The sequence below is a fragment of the Lontra canadensis genome, unplaced genomic scaffold, assembly GCF_010015895.1.
Source record: "Lontra canadensis isolate GAN:19392208 unplaced genomic scaffold, GSC_riverotter_1.0 scaffold144, whole genome shotgun sequence".
NCBI classification, from domain to species: domain Eukaryota; kingdom Metazoa; phylum Chordata; class Mammalia; order Carnivora; family Mustelidae; genus Lontra; species Lontra canadensis.
The window spans coordinates 2,457,836-2,482,291 of record NW_022631138.1 but is presented as its reverse complement, the minus strand read 5'-3'; the positions used below and the strand labels follow the sequence as shown (position 1 = coordinate 2,482,291).

At 41.5% G+C, this 24,456-nt stretch overlaps 1 protein-coding gene across 1 annotated transcript in view; it reads right to left on the bottom strand.

The window, feature by feature from the left end:
* Window positions 1-22,659, bottom strand: part of TTL (tubulin tyrosine ligase) — a 33,234-nt gene extending 10,575 nt beyond the window's left edge. The window contains exons 1-5 of the mRNA XM_032843931.1: window positions 22,313-22,659; window positions 19,670-19,748; window positions 11,570-11,802; window positions 3,278-3,413; window positions 2,065-2,334 (exon numbers count right to left, since the gene is read on the bottom strand). Of these exons, the coding sequence (XP_032699822.1) occupies window positions 2,065-2,334; window positions 3,278-3,413; window positions 11,570-11,802; window positions 19,670-19,748; window positions 22,313-22,469 (875 nt within the window). The 5' untranslated portion in view covers window positions 22,470-22,659. The remainder of the gene's footprint in view (window positions 1-2,064; window positions 2,335-3,277; window positions 3,414-11,569; window positions 11,803-19,669; window positions 19,749-22,312) is intronic.
* Between the last annotated feature and the right edge of the window lie 1,797 nt (window positions 22,660-24,456).

Here is a 24,456-nt window from a genome sequence, read left to right as displayed (position 1 = left end):
CACATGCTATCTCTCATTCTCTCTGACCAAAAAAAAAAAAAAAAAAAAAAAACTTTAAAAATACAAAAATAAAAAATAAAAAGCAGGAAATGGAAAAATGAAAAAACCAAAAGGGGACAGATAGCAAATAATAAAATAGTACACGTAAATCCAACCAAACCAATAATTACATTAAATTTAAATGATAAAAACATACCAATTAGAAAGGTAGAGATTACCATGTTGAATGATTTGTTAAACAAAATGAAAACAAAACCTAACTACATACTGTCTGCCAGAAGCCCACTTTATTATTTATTTATTTATTTATTTATTTTTTTACTATTTTATTTAATTATTTGAGAGAGAGACGGTGAGAGAGAGCATGAGTGAGGAGAAGGTCAGACGGAGAAGCAGACTCCCCACGGAGCTGGGAGCCCGATGCGGAACTCGATCCCAGGACTCCAGGATCATGACCTGAGCTGAAGGCAGTTGCCTAATCAACTGAGCCACCCAGGCACCCCAGAAGCCCACTTTAAATATAGAATGGAATAGGATAGGATAGAATTAAAGGGATGGAGACATATCTCTAATCAAAAAAAGCTGGAGTGGCTATATTAATATCAGGCAAAATTGACTTTCAAAATAAGAAACATTACCAGAGATAAAGACAAGACATTACGTAAGGTTAAAGTGGTCAGTTGCCACAAAGAGGTAATAATTCTAAATACATATGCACCTAAAAACAGATTTCAAAATATATGAAGCAAAATGGGTAAATCTAAAGGAGAGACAGACAAATCCATAATTATACTTGGAGACTTCAAAGTTTTTCCTCTCAATCATGGACAGAACAAGTAGAACAGAAATGCGGCAAAGATATAAAAGACTTTAACAATGCTACTAACCACCTTCACCTAATTCACATTTATAGAACACTCAGCCCAACTACAGGGGAATAAACATTATTTTTAGTATACATGGAACAGTCACTAAAACTGGACCACATTCTGGGCTATGACACAATCTTTTTTTTTTTTTTTAAGATTTTATTTATTTATTTGACAGACAGAGAGAGAAATCACAAGTAGGCAGAGAGGCAAGGAGAGGTGGGGGGGAAGCAGGCTCCCTGCTGAGCAGAAAGCCTGATATGGGGCTTGATCTCAGGACCCTCAGATCATGACCTGAGCCGAAGGCAGAGGCTTAACCCACTGAGCCACCCAGGCGCCCCCATGACACAATCTTTAACAAATTTTAAAGTGTTCTCTGACCAAAATGGAACTAAAAATCAGTAATAGAAAAATATCTGGAAAATACCCAAATATTTGGAAATTAAGCAAAAACTTCTATATAACACAAGTCAAAGATGAAGTAACAAGGTAAATTAGAAAATATTTTAATAAAATGAAAATGAAAACATAACATAGGAAAGCCTGTGGGATGCAGCTAATGAGTACTCAGAGGGAAACTGACAGCATTAAATGCATTTAAAAAATGAATTCTTTCAAATCAATGATCTAAATTTTTGCCTTAAGGAAACTACAAAACAAATCCCTCAGAAAGGCAGAAGAAAGGGGCGTCTGGGTGGCTCAGAAGGTTAAGCCTCTGCCTTCAGCTCAGGTCATGGTCTCAGGGTCTTGGGATTGAGCCCCACATTGGGCTCTCTGCTCAGCAGGGAGCCTGCCTTTCTGCCTACTTGTGATCTCTCTCTCTGTCAAACAAATAAATAAAATCTTAAAAAAAAAAAAAGGCAAAAGGAAGAAAATAATAAGAAACATAAGTCAAAGAAATAAAAACAACAGAGAAAACCAATAAAACCAAAAAGTAACCTTTTGAAAGGATTAATAATACTGATATATCTCTAGCCATTCTGTCCCAGTAAAATAGAAGAAATAAGTTACCAATATATGGAATGCAAGCAGTGACATCATTACAGACCCTATAGATATTGAAAGGATAATGAAGGAATATTACAAATAATTTTTGTCCTTAAATTAGACAGCTTAAATAGAATAATTCCTTGAAAGGCACAAACTCCCAAAGCTTCTCCAAAACACATAACTAAAAAAGATACAATTAAGTTACCTTATTATATGTTTAATTTGTAGTAAGATACTACTTTCCAGGGTAATGTTCAAAGCACTTATTAGGTACTGATTGAACTCCTCAAAGAACATTTCGTTCCCTTCTTCATACTTTCCATAATTCTTTGAGTACTCCTTTTGAATGCAGTGATTGGTCAAATGGCAGGTTTTGTCTTGGAAATTATCAACATGATATGGTTCTGAAGCAGTCCGAAGCACACCCTCCTTATAGAGGTAGATATTATACTGGTGATCCACCAAGACCCAGCTTCTGCAAGTCAATAAAAACAGTTTCACTCAAGTCATCCAAAGTTTCTCCATAGCATATACATCATCACCACACCTTAACAGTTTTGGAGGGAAGCAGAGGAAGGAGACAGGTTCTAAAATTCTATGAGGCAAGCCATGACAATTAGCCAAGATAGTGGATTATCACTGTAATGAGGCAATTAAAACATTTTATCAAAAATGACAAGGAGCGTTTGATCTTCAAAAGACAGCATTTTGAAAAGATCTGGATAGGCTGGGTCCTAAGGTTTATCCATGAAATTTCCATTTGCCACGTTTGCTCTATAGTAATCTTAAAAGGGAGAGTGTTCATCCTGAAGGTGATCTGACATAGGATTGGTGTTCAAGAAGCAGCAAGTTATTATGAAGACAACAAGAAGAGAGAATCCTCATAGAGGAGATGTCAGCAAGACCACAGGAAAGCGGGGGAGAGGGCTGTTTAGCTTTAGAAAGCACAATACAACCTCTTATTCTAGGACAGAACATTGCTCAGAAAGTCAGAATCCAAAAAGGTATGTGAGGTGTGTTTATGAAATCCTTAAAAAATAGAGGACACAAATAACAAAGCAAGGACGTATTATATCCTGTGTCTGAATTATGTGTTCTAGGTTTATCTCTCAGTTGCTTCCATAAGCAAGCCCCATACACTTAAACTCTCTGTGGAGACACAAGTCATTCTGAGTAAAGAGAACATACCAAAAAATGGAAAACCCATAGTTTTAGTAATGTTTTCTAGAAAGAAAAGAGAAATACTGAAGGAAAAATAGAAAATTAGGTACAGAAGCTTGGTTCTATTCAGCTGTGCTCAATTTTGGCTATATGTTAAACATGGTCAAATACTTCCTCACATTCCATGTTACCCTTATCACCCACCACAGCATTTTTCTTAAGATTAGTAACAAAAACTCTGGACACCGATGCATTACCGAATGTCAAACTTGCGGTGACCTGGCTCCAGAAGCAGAGGGTGCTCAAGGTATTTCTGGATCACATGCACCTGACCCTGGTTGTCAATGAAATCCAGAAGCTCTGTAGCCTCCGAGGAGATGAGGATGCCTTCACCTAACAGGGCAAAATTGTAAGAGAAATGAGTCCAGTTGATCCCAAGGGGAAAAGATCTCTACAAAGCCAAAAGGGGAATACTGATAGCAGGAGAAAACCGAGAGGAGGCTTCTATGGCCTGCTCACCTTTCTTCCTCCATCCCATCACTTCCCCAATCTCTTACATTCTCCCCTCTGCACACAAGAGCACCAGGGCCATCTAACTCTTTTCCCACATAGGACTTTAACACTACCTTGACAGGCTTCAAACATGAAATTTCATTTTCACAGACATCCAAAATATCCAAACATCCTAAATAAATGTCACTTTACTGTTGGCCACATGGCTACCCTGATAAAGACCTTAATAAACCTAGTTCTCATACTATAGCTTATAGAAATATCCAGAAAGTTAGGGCATAAAGACAATCATACAAGTCAATTCTCTACAGTACTGTAATACGAAAAATTTGATACATGTAAAGTGTTAATCAACTTTAAATGATACAATGTCCTTTTCAACAGCTTTATTAAGATATGTTATATATCATAAGATTTTCCCTTCTCAAGTATACAATTCAATGGTTTTTCATATATCCAAGAGATTTGCAACAACCACTAACAATTTTAAAACATTTTCATCACCACCCTGCAAAAATCCGTATCATTAGCAGTAAATTCCCCATTCCTTCCTTATCCTATTCTGACAACCACTAATCTACTTTCTGGATTTGCTCAGTCTAGATGATTCACACAGTATATGGCCTTTGTGTCTGGCTTCTTCATTTAGCATAATGTTTTCAAGGTTCATCCATGTTGTAGCATGTACCACTACATCATTCTCCCTTTCCATGATTAGATAATATTCCACTGTGTGGATATACCATTTTTGTTCATTCATTTAACAACTGATGGACATTTGAGTTTTTTCCACTATTGCTTGGCTCTTATGAATAATGCTGCTATGAAGACCTGCACAGAAGTTTTTGTGTGGACACATTTTCAATTCTTTTGTGAATATACCTAGGAGTGTAATAGTTGGGTCATATGGTAACTCTATGTTTAACTTTTTGAGAAACTGCCAAACTAATTTCCAAAATGTTCACGCCATTTTACACCCTCAACAGCAATATTTGAGTGTTCCAATTCTGCCACATTCTTGCCAACACTTACTATCTTCTTGATTATAGCCATCCTAGCGGGTGTGAATTGGTATCTCATTGTGGTTTTGATTTGCATTTCCCTAGCGACTAACAATGCGGAGCATGTTTTCATGCGCTTATTGGCTATTTGTATATTTTCTTTGGAGAAATAGCTACTTCCGTTCTTTGTTCTTTTCTTATTAGGTTGTCCTTTTATTACTGAGTTATCAGAGTTCTTTTTTTATCTTTTTTTTTTTAAAGATTTTATTTATTTATTTGAGAGAGAATGAGAGAGAACCAGCACGAGAGGGGGACAGTCAGAGGGAGAAGCAGACCCCGAGCCGAGCAGGGAGCCCGATGCGGGACTCAATCCCAGAACTCCAGAATCATGACCCAAGCTGAAGGCAGTCACTCAACTAACTGAGCCACCCAGGTCCCCGAGTTATCAGAGTTCTTTACACATTCTGGATACAGGTGTCTGATAAGATATATGACTTGCAAATATATTCTGTTTTGAACAGTTCCATCACCATGGATCCGTCACAGTGTTCCTCTTTTAAAGCCACAACTACCTCCCTCCCCATAATACCCTCCTGACAACTGCTAATCTGTTCTCCATTTCCATAATTTTGTCCAAAATTTCAGGAATTTTATACAGATAGAATTATATAGTATGTGATCTTTGGGGCTTGGGTTCTTTCACTCTGGAGATGCATCCAAGTTGTTGCATGGATCAATACTTCATTCCCTTTCATTGCTGAGGAGCTGAGGACTGTTCCATGGTATCAATTCTCCACAGTTGGCTTAATCACTCGGCTTCTGAGGCAATTTGAGTTGTTTCCAGTTTGTTTCCAGCTATTACAAATAAAGCTGCTATGAACAATCACATGCAGGTATTTGCATGGACATAAGTTTTAATTTTTCTGGGACAAAAGCCCTACTGTGTGCAATTACTAGGTTATATGGTAGTTATAGGTTTAGTGTTACAAAAAACTACTACACTTTGTTCCAGAGTGGCTGTAGCATTTTACATCCCAACCAACACTGTGTGAATGATCTAGTTTCTCCTGACCCTTGCGGCACTTGCTGTCATTACCGTTTCTTATTTTAGCCATTTTAATAGAAGTATTATGGCTTTAATCTGCATTTCCCTAATTGTTAATGATATTGGAAATTTTCTCATTTGCTTATTTTTTTATCTGTAGAGCCTTTTTTTTTTTCTTTTAAAGATTTTACTTATTTATTTGAGAGAGATAGTGAATGAGAGAGAACACAAGCAGGGGCAGAAGGAGAGTGAGAAACAGACTCCTCACTGAGCAGGGAGCAGGAATGCATTCCTATGCCTTTGCTAATCTTCTAAATGGACTTTTTCTCTTTTCTTTTCTTTTTTTAACTGTTGAGTTTTGAAAGTTGTTTATATATTCTAGATCTAGAGTCTTTTGTCAGATAGGTGGTTTGAAGGTACCTTCTCCAAGTCTATAGCTTGGATATTCAACCTGATCTTCAAGAGAGTCTTTCACAGAGCAAAAAAAACAAAAAAACCCAAAAAAAACCCCACCTCATTTATTGAGGTTTTGGCTTATGAACTTTTATTTACTCTTATGGTCATATATGTGATATTAAGTTTAAGAATTCTTTGCCTTGGGGATCCTGGGTGGCTCAGTTGGTTTAGCATCTGCCTTCGGCTCAGGTCATGATCTCAGGGTCCTGGGATGGAGCCCTGCATTGGGTTCCCTGCTCAGCAGGAAGCCTGCCTCTCTCTCTCCCACTTCCCCTGCTTGTGTCCCTTCTCTTGATGTGTCTCTCTCTGTCAAATAAATACATAAAATCTTAAAAACAAACAACAAAAAAGAATTCTTTGCCTTGCCCTAGCTCCTATTTTTTTTCTGGTAATATTTATAGTTTTATATTTTAAATTTAAGCCCACAAAACTGTTTTGAGTTAGTTTTTGTATGAGGTGTGAGGTAATATTGAAGTTGATTGTTTTTATCTATGGATATCTACTTGCCCCAGCATCATCTGTTGAAAAATCTGTCTTATTATTTTTTTTTATTTTTCAAGATTTTATTTATTTGTTTGTCACAGAAAGAGAGAGAGAGAAGCACAAGCAGGAGTGGCAGGCAAAGGGAGAAGCAGGCTACCCGCTGAGCAAGAAGCCCGATGCAGGACTTGATCCCAAGACCCTGGGACCATGACCTGAGCTGAAGGCAGATGCTTAACCGAACTGAGCCACCCAGGTGTCCTGAAAAGTCTGTCCTTCTATTGAATAGCTTTTGCACTCTTGTCAAAAATCAGGTGGGTATTTATGTAGGGTCTATTTCTGAGTTCTTTCTTCCACAGATTTATGTTTCTGTGCCCCTAACAATACTGCAGGGTAGTGATTATTGTAGCTTTGTAGTATGCTCTAATATCAAGTACAGTGATTACTCCTACTTGATTGTTCTTCTTCTTCTTCTTTTTATTTTTTTAAGATTTTATTTATTTATTTGACAGAGAGAGACACAGCGAGAGAGGAAACACAAGCAGGGGGAGTGGGAGAGGGCAAAGCAGGCTTCCCGCTGGGGAGGGAGCCTGATGCAGGGCTACATCCCAGGACCCTGGGATCATGACCTGAGCCAAAGGCAGCTGCTTAATGACTGAGCCACCGAGGCACACCCGACTTGATTCTTCTTTTTCAAAATTATTTAAGCTATTCTAGGACTTGTGCCTTCCCATGTGAATTTTAGAAGAAGCTTTATGTCTGCATAAAAACCTGGTTGAGGTCTTGACAGCAACTGCATTAAGCCTACAGATTAATTTGGGGTGAACTGACATCTTTACAATGTTGAGTCTTCCAATCCATGAACATGTATGTCTGTACATTTATGTAGATCCTTTTTGACTTTCAGTTGTTTTGTAATTTTCAGCATTAAGATCCTGTACATGTTATGCTAAGTGAATACCTAAGCATCTCATTTTCTTTGGGGTGACTATTAAAAAATACGGTTTTTAATTTTAGTTTCAATATATTAATTGTAAGTTACAGAAATGCAACTGGTTTTTGTGTGATCTGATATCCTGCAAACTTGCTGAACTCAGTGTTTTTAGTTCTAGGACCTCCCACCTATGCTTTAGATTTATAGCTTATCTCTACTTGCATCTCATGCTTTTAAAACAAATTACTCTAATTTTATTAATTAATTTAACAATTCAACTTTCCTAAAAGCCAACCCCTGTCTAAACCACCTCATTTCTGTCACTTGCTCCACCACAGAAACTACAAATCACCTCAGAGAAGCTCCTTCCTCTCATTTTGTACGAACAGGCTTCTTTCTGTTTCATCTCCCTCAGGAACCACACTCAGATATCCTAGTTCCTCTTTATTTCCTTTTTTTTTTTTTTTTTTTTTGGACAGACCTTTGTCTCTCTTCCTTTTCACTTCTCCTAAAATAGTTCTCCTAAGGGGCACCTGGGCGACTCAGTTGGTTAAGTGTCTGCCTTCATCTCAGATCATGATCACAGGGTTCTGGGAGGAAGCCCCACATAAGGCTTCCTGCTTCTCCCTCTCCCTCAGCCTGGCCCTCCCCCTGCTTGTGCTCTCTCTTGGCCAAATGAATAAATAAAATCTTTAAAAAAAATAAATAGTTATCCTAAAATATCCCTTCCTACTAATGCTCTGGAACTGTACCACTTTTAATGCCTTGCTCTCCATATCTGCTCACATTCCCTCCTATTTGCTCCAACTTTGTTTCCCTTATGCTATTTCTTTATATAAACTATTTCTTACTGAAAATAAACCTAATGCTGATAGGTGGGAAAAATAAATGGAAGAAGGTAGAAAGTTACATTTTGATAACTTTAAAAAACTATTATTATTGAAAAAAAACATGGCATTCAAGTGAAATAGAAAATTTACCTGTAGTCTTATTTCCTAATATAGTTATTTTTATCTTTTAATATCACTTTCCTTTCCATAAGGAAAGATTGGTTCAGTCATAGTGAACTCACCTTATATCAATTTTTTTCACTTTATATTGTCAGTATTTTGACGGTTTCTACATTAACATTACAATTATGTTAGCAGCTGAAGAAAATTACACATTTGTTTACTGATTGCTGGACAGTGGGGTTGTTTCTAAATAAAATGTTGCTGTTACAGGTCACATGGTCGTAAATGTCTTTGCTATAGATCACTCTTGTTTCTTTTAAAATATTTCCCTGGAGTTACGTTTTTAGGAACGAGATTAGTAGGCCAAGGCCTATGTACTCTCTATGGCTCTTCCTTTGTATTATCCTATTGATTTTTCAAAAGACAGTGCATCACAACTAAGAGGAAGCAGTTCAATTACAAACCTTCAGCAACAGTACCACTCAAGGTCTCTCTTATTTTGTAGGTATAAAATGATACATAAAATCTATATATATTTTGTAAATTTTGAATACCAGTGTAGCATGTTTCCATGGACTCGTTAACTATATTTCTTTTTTTTTTTTTAAGATTTTATTTATTTATGTGACAGAGAGAGAGAGACCACAAGCAGGCAGAGAGGCAGGCGGAGGGGGGGGAGCGGAGGCGGTGGCGGCGGAGCAGGCTCCCTGTTGAGCAGAGAGCCCAATGCAGGGCTCGATCCCAGGACCCTGAGATCATGACCCGAGCTGAAGGCAGAGGCTTAACCCACTGAGCCACCCAGGCGCCCCTCGTTAACTGTATTTCTAATATTGCTTTATATCCTCACTAACTAAACCTGGAGAAATTATGAGGAAACTCTGGAATTCTTTAAGGAGCTTCCAGGTGATAGTCTTTTTTTTTGTTATTTGTGCCCATCTCAACTATTTATCTGGAAATATATGTATCCCTAGCATCCATAAGGGCAAGAGATCATATCTATTTTATTTATGTCTGTATCTCCAAACACCCATTACTACATCTATTCATTCACTCATCACTCAATATATATATCGAACTTTGGCTGGGTTCTGTGTATTGCCCCAGCGCCAGGGAGACAGCAGTGTACACAGATGTGACAGGGTCTGACTGTGCTTTAACTTGATCTCTGTCTGCTGTACTGCATGTGTATTCTGGAGAATGGCCAAGGGCAGGAGGACAAAGAACAATGCTCCAGGTGAGAGGTGAAGGTAGCTGAGGTCCAAGATCGGCGGTGGGGGTGGTGAAGAGGGGGTCTTTACACCAGATATAGTGTGGAGGTTGAGCTAACTATTCCTAGCATGTGGCAGGTACTAGATACTTCTTTAACAAGAATAAAAGCCATTATACATCCTATTGGTTTCATTTTGTAGTTCCCAAACAAAACAAATGCATACCACTTATCTCAACTCCCTAATGCAAAATTTCCCCCTTGTTTGGCATTTTATTCTCTCTTTACCTCACCCTGATGCTGACCACCAATCTATGACTTGTCTGGGTAAGGGTTCAGACACCACCCAGGTGGGATCACTGCCACAACTTGACAAGGGTCTTGCCTTGCTCCTGATTCTCACTCTGGCTAAGACTCCATAATACAAGATGTCCTTACAATGGCCATCCTGACTCAAGCCCAAATCCACAGGAGGAATATGGAATACTGTAAATGTCTATTTCCTCTTCCAATTCCCCCATTTATCATTAGAACTAAACTAGGGGACATTACTTGAGAAGAGGTCACAAGAGGGGAGAGAGAAGTAGGTGAGGTACCTGGCTTGTGGCAAGAGTCCAACTCTCCCCCTTTCAGGAGATTCCAGGTGATGCCCTCCTGTCTCATGGTTGGTGGAAAAGAAGGTGAGGTCCACTGGACCGGGGATAGAAATGAGTACCAATGGCCAGATGGTCTTCCAAGGCAATAAAAGAAGAAGTAAGTTCAAAATAGAATGGTTTTAAAAGGAGCATATGATGGTAGCTATAGAGATAGACTGTGTTTATGTGTTCATTACATTGGGTACTGCCTATATTTTGAGCTTGAGTCAACATTATAAACCTCATTCCTTCTATGCATTCATTCAACGCACATTTACGGAGTGCCTCTGGGGAGGGTAGAGATGAAAAAGACAGAAATTCTGTGTGTACATGGAGCTTATGGTGTAAGAGAGGAGACAGGCGGATAAACAGATATGTAATAGAAGTGCTGGAAGAGGTTAGTGCGGGGAGGGAAAACAAAGCAGGGCAAAGGACAGAGAGCAATTGGCATAAAGGCTATTTTAGAGAGGAAAAGGATTCTCTGACAAGGCATCATCTGAGCTGAAAGAAACAGAAAATAATCCATAGGGACATCTGAGATACGCAAACGGATTTAGGGTATTTTTAGGACTCTAGGCAGGCATGGCTATAGAACAGTGAGCAAGGTCAAGAACAGGAGATGCTATCAGAGATAGGAGCAAATGTTAAACAGTGTAGGCTCCATCAGCAATCTGGAATTTATCTGACTGCATTGGGAAGCCAGCTGGTAAGTCTTGAACAGGGAGTAACCTGATCAGGCTTACGTTTTTAGACATTGCTCTGTCTTAGAGACCTGGCTGTGAGCAGGCATAGCAATTACGTGGACTAGAGAGAATCGTAGTTTTGACTTCAACTGATAGCAGCAGAAATGGCAAGAAAAAGTATAATTCAGAATCTATTTTGAAGGTAGAGCTAGCAAGACTTGCTGATGCATTAGGTATGGACTGTAAAGAAAAGAGCAGTCAAGGATGAAGCCTAGATTTTGGGCTTTGGAGACTGGGTGGAGAGTGGGATCACATACTATGTGAAGTCTGAAAGAGGAGTAGGCTAGGGTGGGTTAAACTGGGCAGGAAATGAAAAGATCATATCAGATATGTTACATTTGAAATGTCTGCCAAACTGAATCTGGAGCTTAAAGGGAAATACTTTGGCTGGAGATGTAGATTTAGAAGTCTTCAGTACCTAGATAAATACTTAAAACTATGTAACTAGATGTGGTCTCTACCCTTGAGCATTCAGATTGTAATAGTCACTCATCTAAAGACATCACTGAATCTAACGCACAATTGAACAAACCATATGAGAACCTACAGCAGAGGCAGAAGGGGACAGCAATGCCAACTCACCTTTGGCACCCGCTGATGACTTTGCAATCCAAACATTGCCCTCTCCATCTTCTTTCTTTCTGTTATAAGAAGCCAGGAAGAATTCCCTTTCATCTGTCCTTGAGTTATGGATCGGTGGGTGAATTCCATTCTGTGCTGGAGCAACTGGGGTCTTGAGATTAGTTGGATAAATCACATAAGACTCTGGAAACCATGTGCAGGATTCAGCCAGGTCTGGGCTTGTCTTGATTAGCCTGACAGAAGACAGAAGGTCAGTTTCCCTTCTTAGTACACCCTGCCATTCCATTCAGAAAAGCCAGTGCTTTCCCCCAGAGTCTGTCAAGGAGGCAAGGCAATACCAGGGCCGGGAGCTGCTTTTGTTTTGTTTTGCTTTGTTTTAAAGATTTTATTTATTTAGGAGCTGGTCTTTTTATCCCACTCTTCATTCTTGGCCTCCTAGAGCTGACCTATAACACACTACTGGGCAGCACCCAGCTGTGACATGCAACCTTAAAGGCATGCTCCAAGTAGTTAAAAAGGAGCTTAATATCCAGGACTTTAGCTCTTTTAAAAATGCACCTCTAAGGAAAATTAACTTGAAGTAATTCTGAGACAATACTTTTTCAACATACATGTTGTGGTTGAGCTAGACCCATGCTAAAAAAACAAAGTAGAGAACTTGGGAAACTATTTGGCTTACTAGAAAAAAAAACTATCTTGGCCCAACTCTCTGGAGAGCAAAGACTACTGCTTAGTAGTCTTTGAAGAATTATTTGAAGACTTGTTTCAGTTTTTCATTTCTTCATTTCTTGCTTTTAGTTCAGCCTGGCTTCAATGACACATAAAGGAGGAATGTTTCTAATAGGGCACACGACTACAGTCATAACTAAACATAACTCCGGCCCCCAAAATAACATAACGCAACGGAAGATAAAGTCAGGCCATGGGCAAGGCACTTAATAAACATAAGGGTTTAAGAAGGGCTTCTCAGTGCATTTACTCTCAAATCAGACCTCCAGTGGGGGTACACTAGCATCTCATCTCACAGATTAGCCACTGGGTCCCACAGAAGTAAATTTCCCAAGATCATAAAGGTAGTAAGAAACAGCCATTACACAAGCCCCAAACTCCTGGTCCTCACTAGAAACTTACTCTTACTCCCCAAGAATTGGAGGCAGGAGGGAACTCACCCCAAAGACATCTGCAGGCCTTCCCTAAGCTGTGATCCCTCCTCTATCTAGAACAGAACTATTAATGTTAAGCCTATGTTAAGATCTACTTGCAAAAACCACTCTATGAGCAAATGGCAGAAATAATAAAAAGAAAATGGTTAAAGATTTTATTTATTTATTTGACAGAGAGAGAGAAAGGAGAGAAAGAGCACAAGCAGGGGGAGTGGCAGGCAGAGGGAGAAGCAGGCTCCCCTCTGCGCAAGGAGCCCGAAGCAGAACTCAATCCCAGGACCCTGGAATCATGACCTGAGCCAAAGGCAGATGCTTAACCAACTAAGCCACCAGGGGTCCCGAAAAGAAATTTTTAACTAAGATTTAAAATAAAGTTATTTTTAAGCGGAAGGCAATAGAATGCGACAATTAATTGAATTCCAAGGAACAAAACCAATAACTTTCTAACTCACCAAATATTCAACTCTATGTACATTGGCCAATAAGGTGGCCACTAGGCACACACACTAGCCACACGTGGCTTCTGAGTACTTCAAATATGGCCAATGTGACACAGAAACCGAATTTTAAACTTTGTTTAGTTTTAATGTAAAAACTCAAGTATTGTAAAACATTCTTTCATTATTCACAATTGTACTCTTTTGGTAGGATGACATTAACCACTGCATGACCTAAGATATTTTTGTGGTATTGCAGCGAGCACGTCAGGCGCATGTGTTTCTAGTAGCATGCATAAACACATCACTGTTCTACTCAGGGACAATAGGTTCATTCAGTTCAAGTGACTTTATCTTCCAGGCACTGCTGATGAAACACTATATTATGTTTATTATGCAGATAGCAGGAGTTACAATGATAGCTATGCATATCATAATTGGTAACTAACGTGAAATGTCACTACATATCTAGTTAAAAAATAAGCATGGACAAATTTTTAAATTTAAAGCAATGGAATACTATTGTTACCAAATTTTTTTTTGGTCAAGTTAATGTGATAGCTTTATTCCCTTTGAGTTTGTATATTATCCTCATCTTCATTGCTAGAATTCCCTTACCAGCTCTGAAGCTAACAAAAAGTTCACGAACACATTTCTAGTATAGAGCAGACATGCATTTTAGCATGGCTTTGTTAGTGTCAGATATTTCTTCTTCTCTCAGTTTTTGATTCTTCTTATTTTTTTTTTTTTACGATTTATTTATTTGACAGAGAGAATGATAAAGAAAGAGAGTATGAAAGGGGAGAGGGTCAGAGGGAACAGCAGGCTCCCCCCTGAGCAGGGAGCCTGATTCAGGACTCGATCTTGGGACTCCAGGATCATGACCCGAGCTGAAGGCAGTGGCTTAACAGAGCCACCTCTTCTTCTTCCTCTTCTTCTTCTTCTTTTTTTTTTTTTAAGATTTTATTTATTTATTTGACAGAGAGAAAGATAGTAAGAGAGGGATCACAACCAGGAAGAGTGGGAGAGGGAGAAGTAGGCTCCCCACCAAGCCGGGAGCCCAAAACGGGGCTTGATCTCAGGACCCTGGGATCATGACCTGAGCTGAAGGGAGACACTTAACGACTGAGCCACCCAGGCGCCCCTTCTTATTTTTTAAATCAAAGATTGATCCAGAATTGAGTGAAGATGCCAAAGGTAGAGCTATGACCAGAACAAAAAAGGAGAAATAACAACAACAACAAAAAAGAACTGGTGGAAGGTATGTCAGAAACTTCATAATGAATGGCAACTGCAACTTGCTATAGCAGAGTAAAATGAAAAAAGTTTGTTTGCTGTACCAAGGAGGCATTTTCAGCAAATACACGGATAATTTCATAAGCCGTTTCCTCTCAACCACCAAATCAAACCAAACAAAAACAAAAAATCAAAAAAATGAGAGAGGCAAACAAAGAAACAGACTCTTAATAAAGAGAACAAACTGATGGTTACCAGAGGAGAGTAGGGTGGTGGGAACAGATGACATAGGTGATGGGAATGAAGGAGTGCACTGCTGTGATAAGCACCATGGGTTGTATGTCAGTGCTGAATCACTAACTTTATACCTTGAAACTAATATTACATCCTATGTTAACCAACTGGAATTTAAATAAAAACTAAAAAAACAATCAGTGAAATCTGTGGCTGAAACCAGAATTAACCTGAGCCAAAACTAAGATTCAGACACCCAACTGCCTGAGCCACTCAGGTGCTCCAAAAGAAAACCATTTTAGCGGCTCCTGGGTGGCTCAGTTGGTTAAAGGTCTGCCTTCAGCTCAAGTCATGATCTCAGGGTCCTGGGGTTGAGGCCTGCATAAGGCTTCCTGCTCAGTGGGGAGTCTGCTTCTCCCTCTCCCTCTGTCCCCCATCCCTGCTCATGCTCTCTCTCTCAAATAAGTAAGTAAAATCTTAAAGAAAAAAAAAGCGGTTAACCTGGGTGGCTCAGTGGGTTAAAGCCTCTGCCTTCAGCTCAGGTCATGATCTCAGGGTCCTGGGATCGAGTCCCACATTGGGCTCTCTGGTCAGCAGGGGGCCTGCTTCCCCCCTGCTCTCTCTGCCTGCCTCTCTGCCTATTTGTGATCTCTCTATCAAATAAATAAAATCTTTTTTTTAAGATTTTATTTATTTATTTGGCAGACAGAGATTACAAGTAGACAGATCAGCAGGCAGAGAGAGAGGGAGAAGCAGGACCCCAGGACCCTGGGATCATGACCTGAGCGGAAGGCAGAGGCTTAATCCACTGAGCCGTCCAGGCGCCCCTAAAATCTTAAAAAAAAAAAAAACCAAAAAACTATGAACCTTGTGATGTAGGTATTTTTTAAATCTTTTTCATCCGTCAAAGAAGAATTTCACCTGTATGTGAAAATTTCTATGATGACAGTACTTCAGCTAGGTTGGGTTGACATCTGACTTACTGGGATTTTAAGACTGATGCTTCTTTTATTGCTTCATTGTACCGTATGTTACATATCGGAAACACTTGCACTCAATTTTCTGAAGCTGGCTCTGTGAAAACTATCACGGATACAGTTGTTGAAATGCTTTAGTATATACTTGTAAATGCTACAATGATTCCCCAGTATGGAACTGTTGAAAGAAACAGAAGACAATGGATTTAATGATTCTGTTTTCTGCCAGTGTTCACTGATTGAGAGATAAAGGAGTCCTACAATTCACTGTATTGTCAACTCGAAATCAGATTTCCTTGTAATAAAAGAAAATGCTCCCCAAGTCAAGAAATAATTATTTCACTCAATAATCAAACATAAAAAATGCCAGTGGGATTGACATTTTCTCACCGATACCCACACCACATATGATCAAGCTAAATTTAAAGCTCCAAGGAAGGGAAAAGATCATATTTATGACCTAGCCAGACAAGTGTGAAAATTTTTGTTTCAACTTCATAATATAAGTCAACAATAATGAATTTTACATATTTTTAGAACATGACTCAACATGTAGATTTAAGTTGAAATAGCATTATGTAAATTGACTGCAAAAGTTAAAAAGTTTGAAGAACACTTTGTTGATATTGTTAAATTTAAATTTTCTTTTCAATTTATTCAATACTTCTTTTGAATTTAACGTTAATAATATGGTTTTGACACAAGAGTTAGCAAATTTACTTAACTTGGGCATGGTTTTGAAAAGTCAAGTCAATTCTTCTAAAAATATGAACCAGTTTTGTCAATGTGCATGTGACTATTACAGGAAAATGATTTTTCATTTGGTTACTGAAAAAGTTTATGTGGGAATAATCTCTAAGTATATAAATCTACTTTTCCAACCATAAATTTTTATGAAATCTAAATGGAAAGGATTTCAGGCGAAAATTTAGTGTCTAAATTAAGATGTTCCAAAAATGTAAAATGCACATCGGAATTTGAAGACTCAGAATGAAAATAAAATACATAAAATATCTCATGAATTGTTTTTTCTATTAATAATACATCAAACTGATTATTTTAGATTTCTCTGGTCAAATAAAATATATTATTAAAGTAAATTGCACTTCTTTCTTGGCACTTAGTTTAACGTGGCTATCAGGAAATTTAAAATTACACACGTGGCTAGCATTCTATTTCTGCTGGACAGCAACATTTGCAATTGCTGCATTTCCTCATAAACTCATTTGGAAAGAAATCACAATAGAAGACTTACTTATATACACAAGGGAGAAAAATTCACCATAGGAAAAGAAAGCTTCTACCCTGGGTCAAAAGAAAAGCCACTCCGGGCTCTGAGAGTACAGCCTCAGGGCCTTGATGAATTTCTGAAATGCCCTGAAGTAACAAGAGGAAGGGACTTGCTGTAAAGGGTCCAGTGGAAAACCCTATTGCAGTTCTGGGAAGCCCTGTGAGGGATGCCCAGTCATACGGCCCGCGGGTCCCATTTGTACAGATTAGAACCGTCTTAGCTCAACACTAACTGATATGGCCACAGGCAACCGAGTTGTCCTCCCGGAGCTGCCATTTTGTCCCACATTAAAATGAGAATATTATGTTTTTAACTCTCTGGAGCCCTTTCACACCATACAAAATTATGAGAGAGGGACAAAACAACAAAGGGACCATCAATTCCTGGAATTACTACGATCCCTTGAGGGACACCTGAGACAATGAAGAAAGCTTACACGGATGATGACAAGCCCCAGACACCATTTACAAGGTGCCATCACAACAATGTCACATACCATAGAAGGACACAGAGCCAGGTACGATCACCACCATCCACAATTCAGATGGGTCACTTTTTTTTTTTTTTTTAAGATGCTCAACATCACTCATCATCAGGGAAATGTGAATTATTATTTTTTTTAAAGAATTTATTTATTTGTTTGACACAGAGAGAGAATACAAGCAGGGGAAGCAGCAGGCAGAGTGAGAAGCAGACTCTCCACAGAGCAGGGAGCCCCATTAGGGACCTGATCCCAGTACCCTGAGATCATGACCTGAGCTGAAGGCAGATGCTTAACCAACTGAGCATCCAGATACCTACTCAGACCCAATCAAGACTCCAGCCATGTACTGACTCCACTTCATTATAGCTGCTAACTATGCAAATATGTAGAATGTTATAGCTATGTATTTTTTACAGATTCCTCTGTACTTATACTCATAAAAGCTTCTACTTATAAAAGCTAAATTCTACCTTTATCTTCAGATTAAAAAATCATAGCAGAAAAAAGACTGAATAAACCTTTTTAAAAATTTTCTAAACGAATAATCTGGATAAACAATCATGTCCCACTTTTACTCTTAGTTCTGGTGAAACAATCTTTTGCATTCTAAATATGTGAATATGTACTAACAAGGGGCGCCTGGGTGGCTCAGTCAGTTAAGCATCTGCCTTCAGCTCAGGTATGATCTCAGGGTCCTGGGATTGAGCCCCGCACTGGGCTCTCTGCTCCATGGGGAGTCTGCTTCTCCCTCTCCCTCTGCCCATCCCCTGCTTGCAATCGTACTCTCCCTCTCTCCCTGACCAATAAACAAAATCTTTTAAAATAATGTAATAATAAGACTTCACAAAGCTTTGCTCACCTTTAGAGGTAGCTGGTGAATCATGAAAATCCATCACAGAGAGAAGTGGATACATACATTACTGGGGCCAGTGAGTATAAACAAAAAGGGGAAAATAATGCCATGAACACCCAACCTAGATGGAGTCCAGAGAGAAATGCAAGTGGGGAACAGAGCATTTAAACTGAGTCATACCTTCCAGTGTCTTCTTCCCTAAGTGGTTTGTTTGGCTACACACACATGTTCATTGGTCATCATGGAAAGAATACTGGAAACCTGTTACAGCAGCAATTTTAAGGGCACTACCCAGTTTTTCCCTACTCAAATGAAAACAGTCATAGCAGTGACAGCCATAATAAGAGTAATAAAAGAGCCTATACTTATGTAGTGTGAACTATGAGACAGACATGACTCAAAGCCAATACACAAATCAATTCAATTAATTCTTACAACAACCCTAAGGCAGTTGCTACTACTATCCTCATTTTATTTACATAAAAGGAAACTAATGCACAGAGTCAAATACCTACTATTTACCATTGTGCTATATTCTTTACATTGTCACCGTATTTAATCCTTGCAGCCACCTTATGAGAGGGATGAGGAAATTTGCCCCAGCCAAGAAGAGGAAGACCTGGGATTAGAACCCAGGCTTCTCTGGAACTCTAAGATAAAAATAAAATAAAAAATAAAAAAAAGAACCCAAGCTTCTGATCCTAGAATCTTAATCACTGTATAATATTGCTCCCCGGCACCTTACCGTACCATTCTTGTGACATGTTGCCATAACCGCACTGCTCAGAGATGGGCAGTGTAGCAGATAGTGTTATGTCCTGCCCCGCTGTCCTTTCTGAGGGGACCCCTGGTTGCTGGGAGGTGGCTCCCAAGAGCTCATGCAAGCCTCTTCTCCAGGGTCTAGGTGCTGCTCAGAAATGTAGGAGGAGCTACATTTTCCACTTCCCCCACAGCCAGTGGCTGCCTGATATTGGAGCACAGGACCTCTGGTCTCAATGCTGAGGTACCATTAACTCCTGACGCGTCATGGCGTCAAGCTGAGGAGAGACTTCTGTTGAAACCACATCTTTGCTTGGCTTCTCCTTCTGCTGTCTGGCCCCCGTTTGCTTCCAAGTGAATTTCTCCCAGGAGCCTCCACCTCTTCCCCCGCCCCATCAATCGCCCACACAAGAAACCTGGTTTCCCCTCTGCTTCTAGGGAGCCTCCTAGGAGACAGACAGGCTTTATCAAGCACAAAGAGCAAAGTTTAAAACTGCAATCAAAGTAGCACAGAGGATGCTCCAGAACTAATACTTTTGGCTTTTTAGATTAAAGTTATTTTTACCCTCTTAAAAAAAAAACAAAACCTCACATTTTTGTTTAAGTGCCTCAGGATGAAAACGAAAAACATTTATGTATTGCATTGAAAGGATCTTAAACACTTACTTCACTAAAGAAGCTTTGCGACACAGTTTGTCAGCCCCTCTGTAGTAATTCACCAACTGCATCAGCCCAGGCTCGTGACCTATAAAGGAAAGAGGAGGTTCAGAAGGGAAAGAGGACAGGTGGGAAATGACCATGTCAGCACCAGCATGTAGGAGAGAGAACAGCTGTGTCATGCCCGGTTTTTCTTTCTTCCATTTCAGGACTGGTTGGTGGAAATGGAACTGTTCCATTGCCCTGCACGTGTACTCCCCTTCCACAGCACGGCCCTGGAAACCCTCCCCGGCCCCACAGTGGGCATTAAGGTAACAACGTCCTAGCTCTGCCAAAGACAGTTGCTGCTTTTGTTTTCTCTCCTTAGGGTAGAAGGGCATTTTCCATTTCACCTCTCTTTGATCCCTACCACACCCCACTCTTGGCTTAACACAGAAGGATTTAATAATCTTTGTACAATACAACTGTAACAGTCATGCTCTGACACCCCAACCTTGCTTTTCTACAGCCATCAGGGCAGGCAGTAGAACTATGCTGTTGCTTTTCTCAAGCACGTCTACCTCTGCAAGCTTTTAGGAGAACCATAAGAGGCGAACGACGGTCATGGAGAAGCCATGTCTATAAAATCAGAAGCCCTGAGGACCACCTTCTGAGTATCCTCCACAGAGAAACTCATCTTTGGTAAATCTTATTGGACTGTCCCCTCCTCTCTAAAATAGAGCAGAAAGGATACAAACACAAAGGCCTCCATTTTTGTGTAAAATCCTAACAAAATGCATTGAATTTCCAGCAACAAAAATAAAAGTAAAACCAAACAAAGGGAGAGTAGAAGATGCCAGAGATAAGAAGAATACATCTGAGAACAGCATACAATTTAAATTAAAAGATTTAGGCACTAACTAGCTCTCACTGTCTCTCTGGGGCAGAAGAACCTGGCTTATACCTCAGCTGTCTACCTTCTCATCTCCAGGGTACCAACCTTCCCGAGACTTTACCTGGCTCTATAAGCTCCCTCCTTGGGTTTCACACTTTAAGCAAAAACTAAATATCCCTAACAGTGAAGACATATAACCAGATGGCTGAGGGATGCTGTTTTCTTTTCCATAAAAAACAAATATTTATCGTCTGTCGACTCTGTGGTACTTGTTTAGGATTTGGGCCCTGTGAGTTTCTGCTCCTTCCTCCCTAGTCCTGAGCACCATAGCAATGCCAACCACGTCCCTGCTTCGGCCCCGGCAGGGGAAAGTCAGTCGGTCAGGCAGGGAAATGCAAGAGCAAGAAGGAAATATATGTTCTCAAGTGTCAGTAGTTCTTCTTTCAGGGAAGGTATTCTCTTTGCTAAGGGCTTCCTGGAGAGACAGGTTAACAATCTGCAGGCACATTCCCTGTGGTCCCAAATTTCTGGGGGTTGAAATTAGCCCCTCCATGGAGTCCTCCTCATACATACATCTTACATTTCTAGAACAATAAAAAGTTGTCCATGGTACCATTGCAAAGGAAAAAATGTCCATAAGGCTATGCTAAACACCCTTCATTCCTGAAATCACTACAACTGTACAAGCCACCCCCCACCCAAAGGCTCTATGGAAGCTCACCAGTGGCCAGCTTTCAGTCTGCCCATTCAACCTCTCCACCCTCTGACCACACCTATTTCTAAAAACTGTGTCCTCTGCTGGACATTGAACACGGCTCTCTCTGGGCTGCCTCCAAGGCAGAAATGACTTTTCCTCGTTACTGATTGGTCCCCACCCCAGGAGAATTTTGGCAAGGAACATGGATGGCTACTGTGGGAGAGGCTGCATCTCCGGGATGACTGCGCGGTGAGGAGAAGCCACGAGACCGTTCAGGTCAATGGGATGTAAGTTGAAGTGATCTGCACAACTTCTGGATTACGTCATCTAGAAAGGTGCTGCTGGTCCTCTCCTCCTCTCCTGTCCCCGGCCCCTCCCAACACGCGAGGATGCGGATATGGATGTAGATATGATGTCAAGCCAGCATCAACCATATGAGTGAAGGTTACTCCCTCGGGATGAGCAGGTCAGAGAAGTAGGACGCAGGGGGAAGCCCGCGTCCTGTAAAATCTGCATTCAACACACAGCTGTGGAAACACTAAGGAAAGGCCGAAGTCAGACACCCTCCGGCCCTTCCCTGGCTTGGCTCATCTCTGCAGCTCCTGCTTTTGGAATCCAGAGGTCTTTTCCAAATCCCCGGTTCACCTGAGCCTTCGGGGAGCTGAGTCCTCAGGGTTTTCAGCACACACAAGGATCCCTCCCGCGCCAGCATCAGGCAGGGTGGAATCCTCAGTGCAGAAAATTCGCAAGAGGACTCGAGCCCGAGGTCGTGCGGCAGCTTGGCGGGGCCTGGCCCCGCCCCAGCTCAGCCCCGTGCGATTTGGGGGCGTCTGGCCGGGGCAGTGCGGGGCGCGCGGCCGACGCCCGCCGGGTTGCAGGGACCTGCCATTGTCCGGCAGCCGCGGCGGAATCCGACTTACCGGACGAGAAGGCATGCAAAGCGGTGGGTTTAGACCTTTACGGATCCATTTTCCCTCCGCCCGAGGAACGACGGAGAGGAAGACTGATGACCTTAAGACAAAAGCGCGGGTGCTAACGGGTCGTGGGAGGAGCGGGAGGGCGGGGACGGGGAAGGGCTCACCCAGTCTCCCGAAGGGCAGCCGGTTCCTCTCGCCCAGCATCAGGTTGAACCTGGGGTTGTCGCGCCTCAGCCTCTTCCAGTGGCCGGTGGCGAGCAGCAGCCGCGAGACCTCGGCGTAGACGCTGCTGTTCTCGTCGCGCACCACGAAGGTGTACATGGCGAAGGGCCGAGCCCCCGGGCCGCCCGGGCCGCCGCCGCAGGGACCAGCCGGCCGAGGTGGCGGCTCAGCGCGGAACCCGCCCGGGCGCCCGTCGCCGCCCGGCTCCCTGAGCCACTAGGGTCCCGGTGGCGCCGCGCCCCGGCGCCCGCGCGTCAGCCCGGAGGCCGCGCCCCCTCCCCCTCCTTCAACTCCCGGCGCGGCCCCGCCTCCGCCCCGTGATGCTGCGCGGCCGCCCCCGCCCGGCGCGGGCTGGGGTGGGGGGGGCTCTTCGCAGTGGCTCCGCAGCGCGTCCTGGGCCCTGGCGGGGGTTCCCGGTGGCTGGAGGCCGGCCGGGACGAGCGCGGCTTTGACGCAGCGTTGGCAGTGTGCGACCGAGGGAGACTGGGCGTGTCCCCGAGTCCCCGGTCCCAGTCAGGGGGCGGTGCCAGCGGAGGATCCCCCACCCCCCTCTTCTGCGCGGCACGCTGCGGCTCTTCCACCCCCGCTGTTCCAAAGGGACAATTTGTGGATAAAAATGAAACGTTCCAACTCGCAGTCCCACGTCTGCGGAATGGAAATGGACAAGGCAATTCTAAAATTTATGCAGAAATGCGAAGGTCGAAGAATAACAAAAGCAATCTTGAAGAAGAAAGTTGGAAAACTTAACACTACCAGAAATCAAGACCTATAAAAGTTATAGTATTCAAATACAAAGCTACAGTAATTAAGAAAGTATGGTTTGGGCACAGGAGAGACAAATAGACCAAAGGAAAGATATCTGTCGATTGATATAGTCACTTGGTTCATAACAAAGGTGACGTTGCAGATCAGTGGGGAAAAGGACGGACTTTTCAATAAATGAAGTTGGCTCAGTAGATGTACATTTGGAAAACAAAAGTTATTTTGACTTCTATCACACACAAAATCAGTTGCAGATTCATTGTGAGCTGATGCATCCAAATATGAAAGTAAAGCAATAAGACTTTTAAAAGAAAACACGAGAGAAAATCTTTATGATCTTACACTAGGTGAAGATCTTAAAGAGGACACAAGTCTTCAGGAATAAAGGAAAAAAACTGGTGAATTAGTAGTTCTTAAAAATAAGAACTCTTATTTATCAAAAGACACTATCCAGAGAAGGAAAAGGAAAGCCACAGAATGGGATATGATGCCTGGTGTGTGTGTGTGTGTGTGTGAGTGTGTGTGTGTGTACATACGTATCTGACAGAGGACCCATATTTAGGACACATGAAGAGTTATAAATGAATAATTCAAAAAATTGACAAGCCAATTAACAAAAGAAGTGAGCTGGATATTTTAAGGGACAATCCAATAGGTAAGCTCTCAGCCCAAGAGAAGATTGGGAGAAGAGTCATAGGAAGACACTAAATAAGGAATATGTTGAGCCAAAAAGCAAGGCCACATCTAATAGTTGCAGGACAGGAGTACAAATGGAAACCATATGTCTAAATGTCTACCGTATGCCTAAATATTTTAAAGTTATAAACCATGCCCATAAGCTGCTAGATAAAGTGTCTATTTCCCACCTTGCAAATATATAATGATAAGGATGACCTCGAAGGCCAGAATTTTTAGAATTCTCATATTCCTAGACATTCAATGCCAGAAACTGGAAATACTGGAGGAGATGGCCCTGGCCTCTACCCATGGCCGGCCCCTGTTTCTTCCCTTCCTTGACTCCATCCTGCAGCATGAGGGGCCATGCATATGTGCACGGGGACAGTACAGCCAGGAAATTCAAGCTCCATCTGCTCACCCGGCACCTCCCACAAACAGCTGCAGTTTGGTCTCTGCCCAGACCTAGGGGTGTGCACACCAGCAATGTCATTGTGTGTGGAAGAATAGACCCTGGGAAGAAGCTAGAGCAGGCTCAGGAAAAAGAGCTGGGCTATTTGGATGGTGAATTCTGGTTCTCGGGTACCTAGCATAGTCTAGAAAGGAGGGGGGGGCGCATATCCCTTTGCCCTCCCAAACATCTTATCCA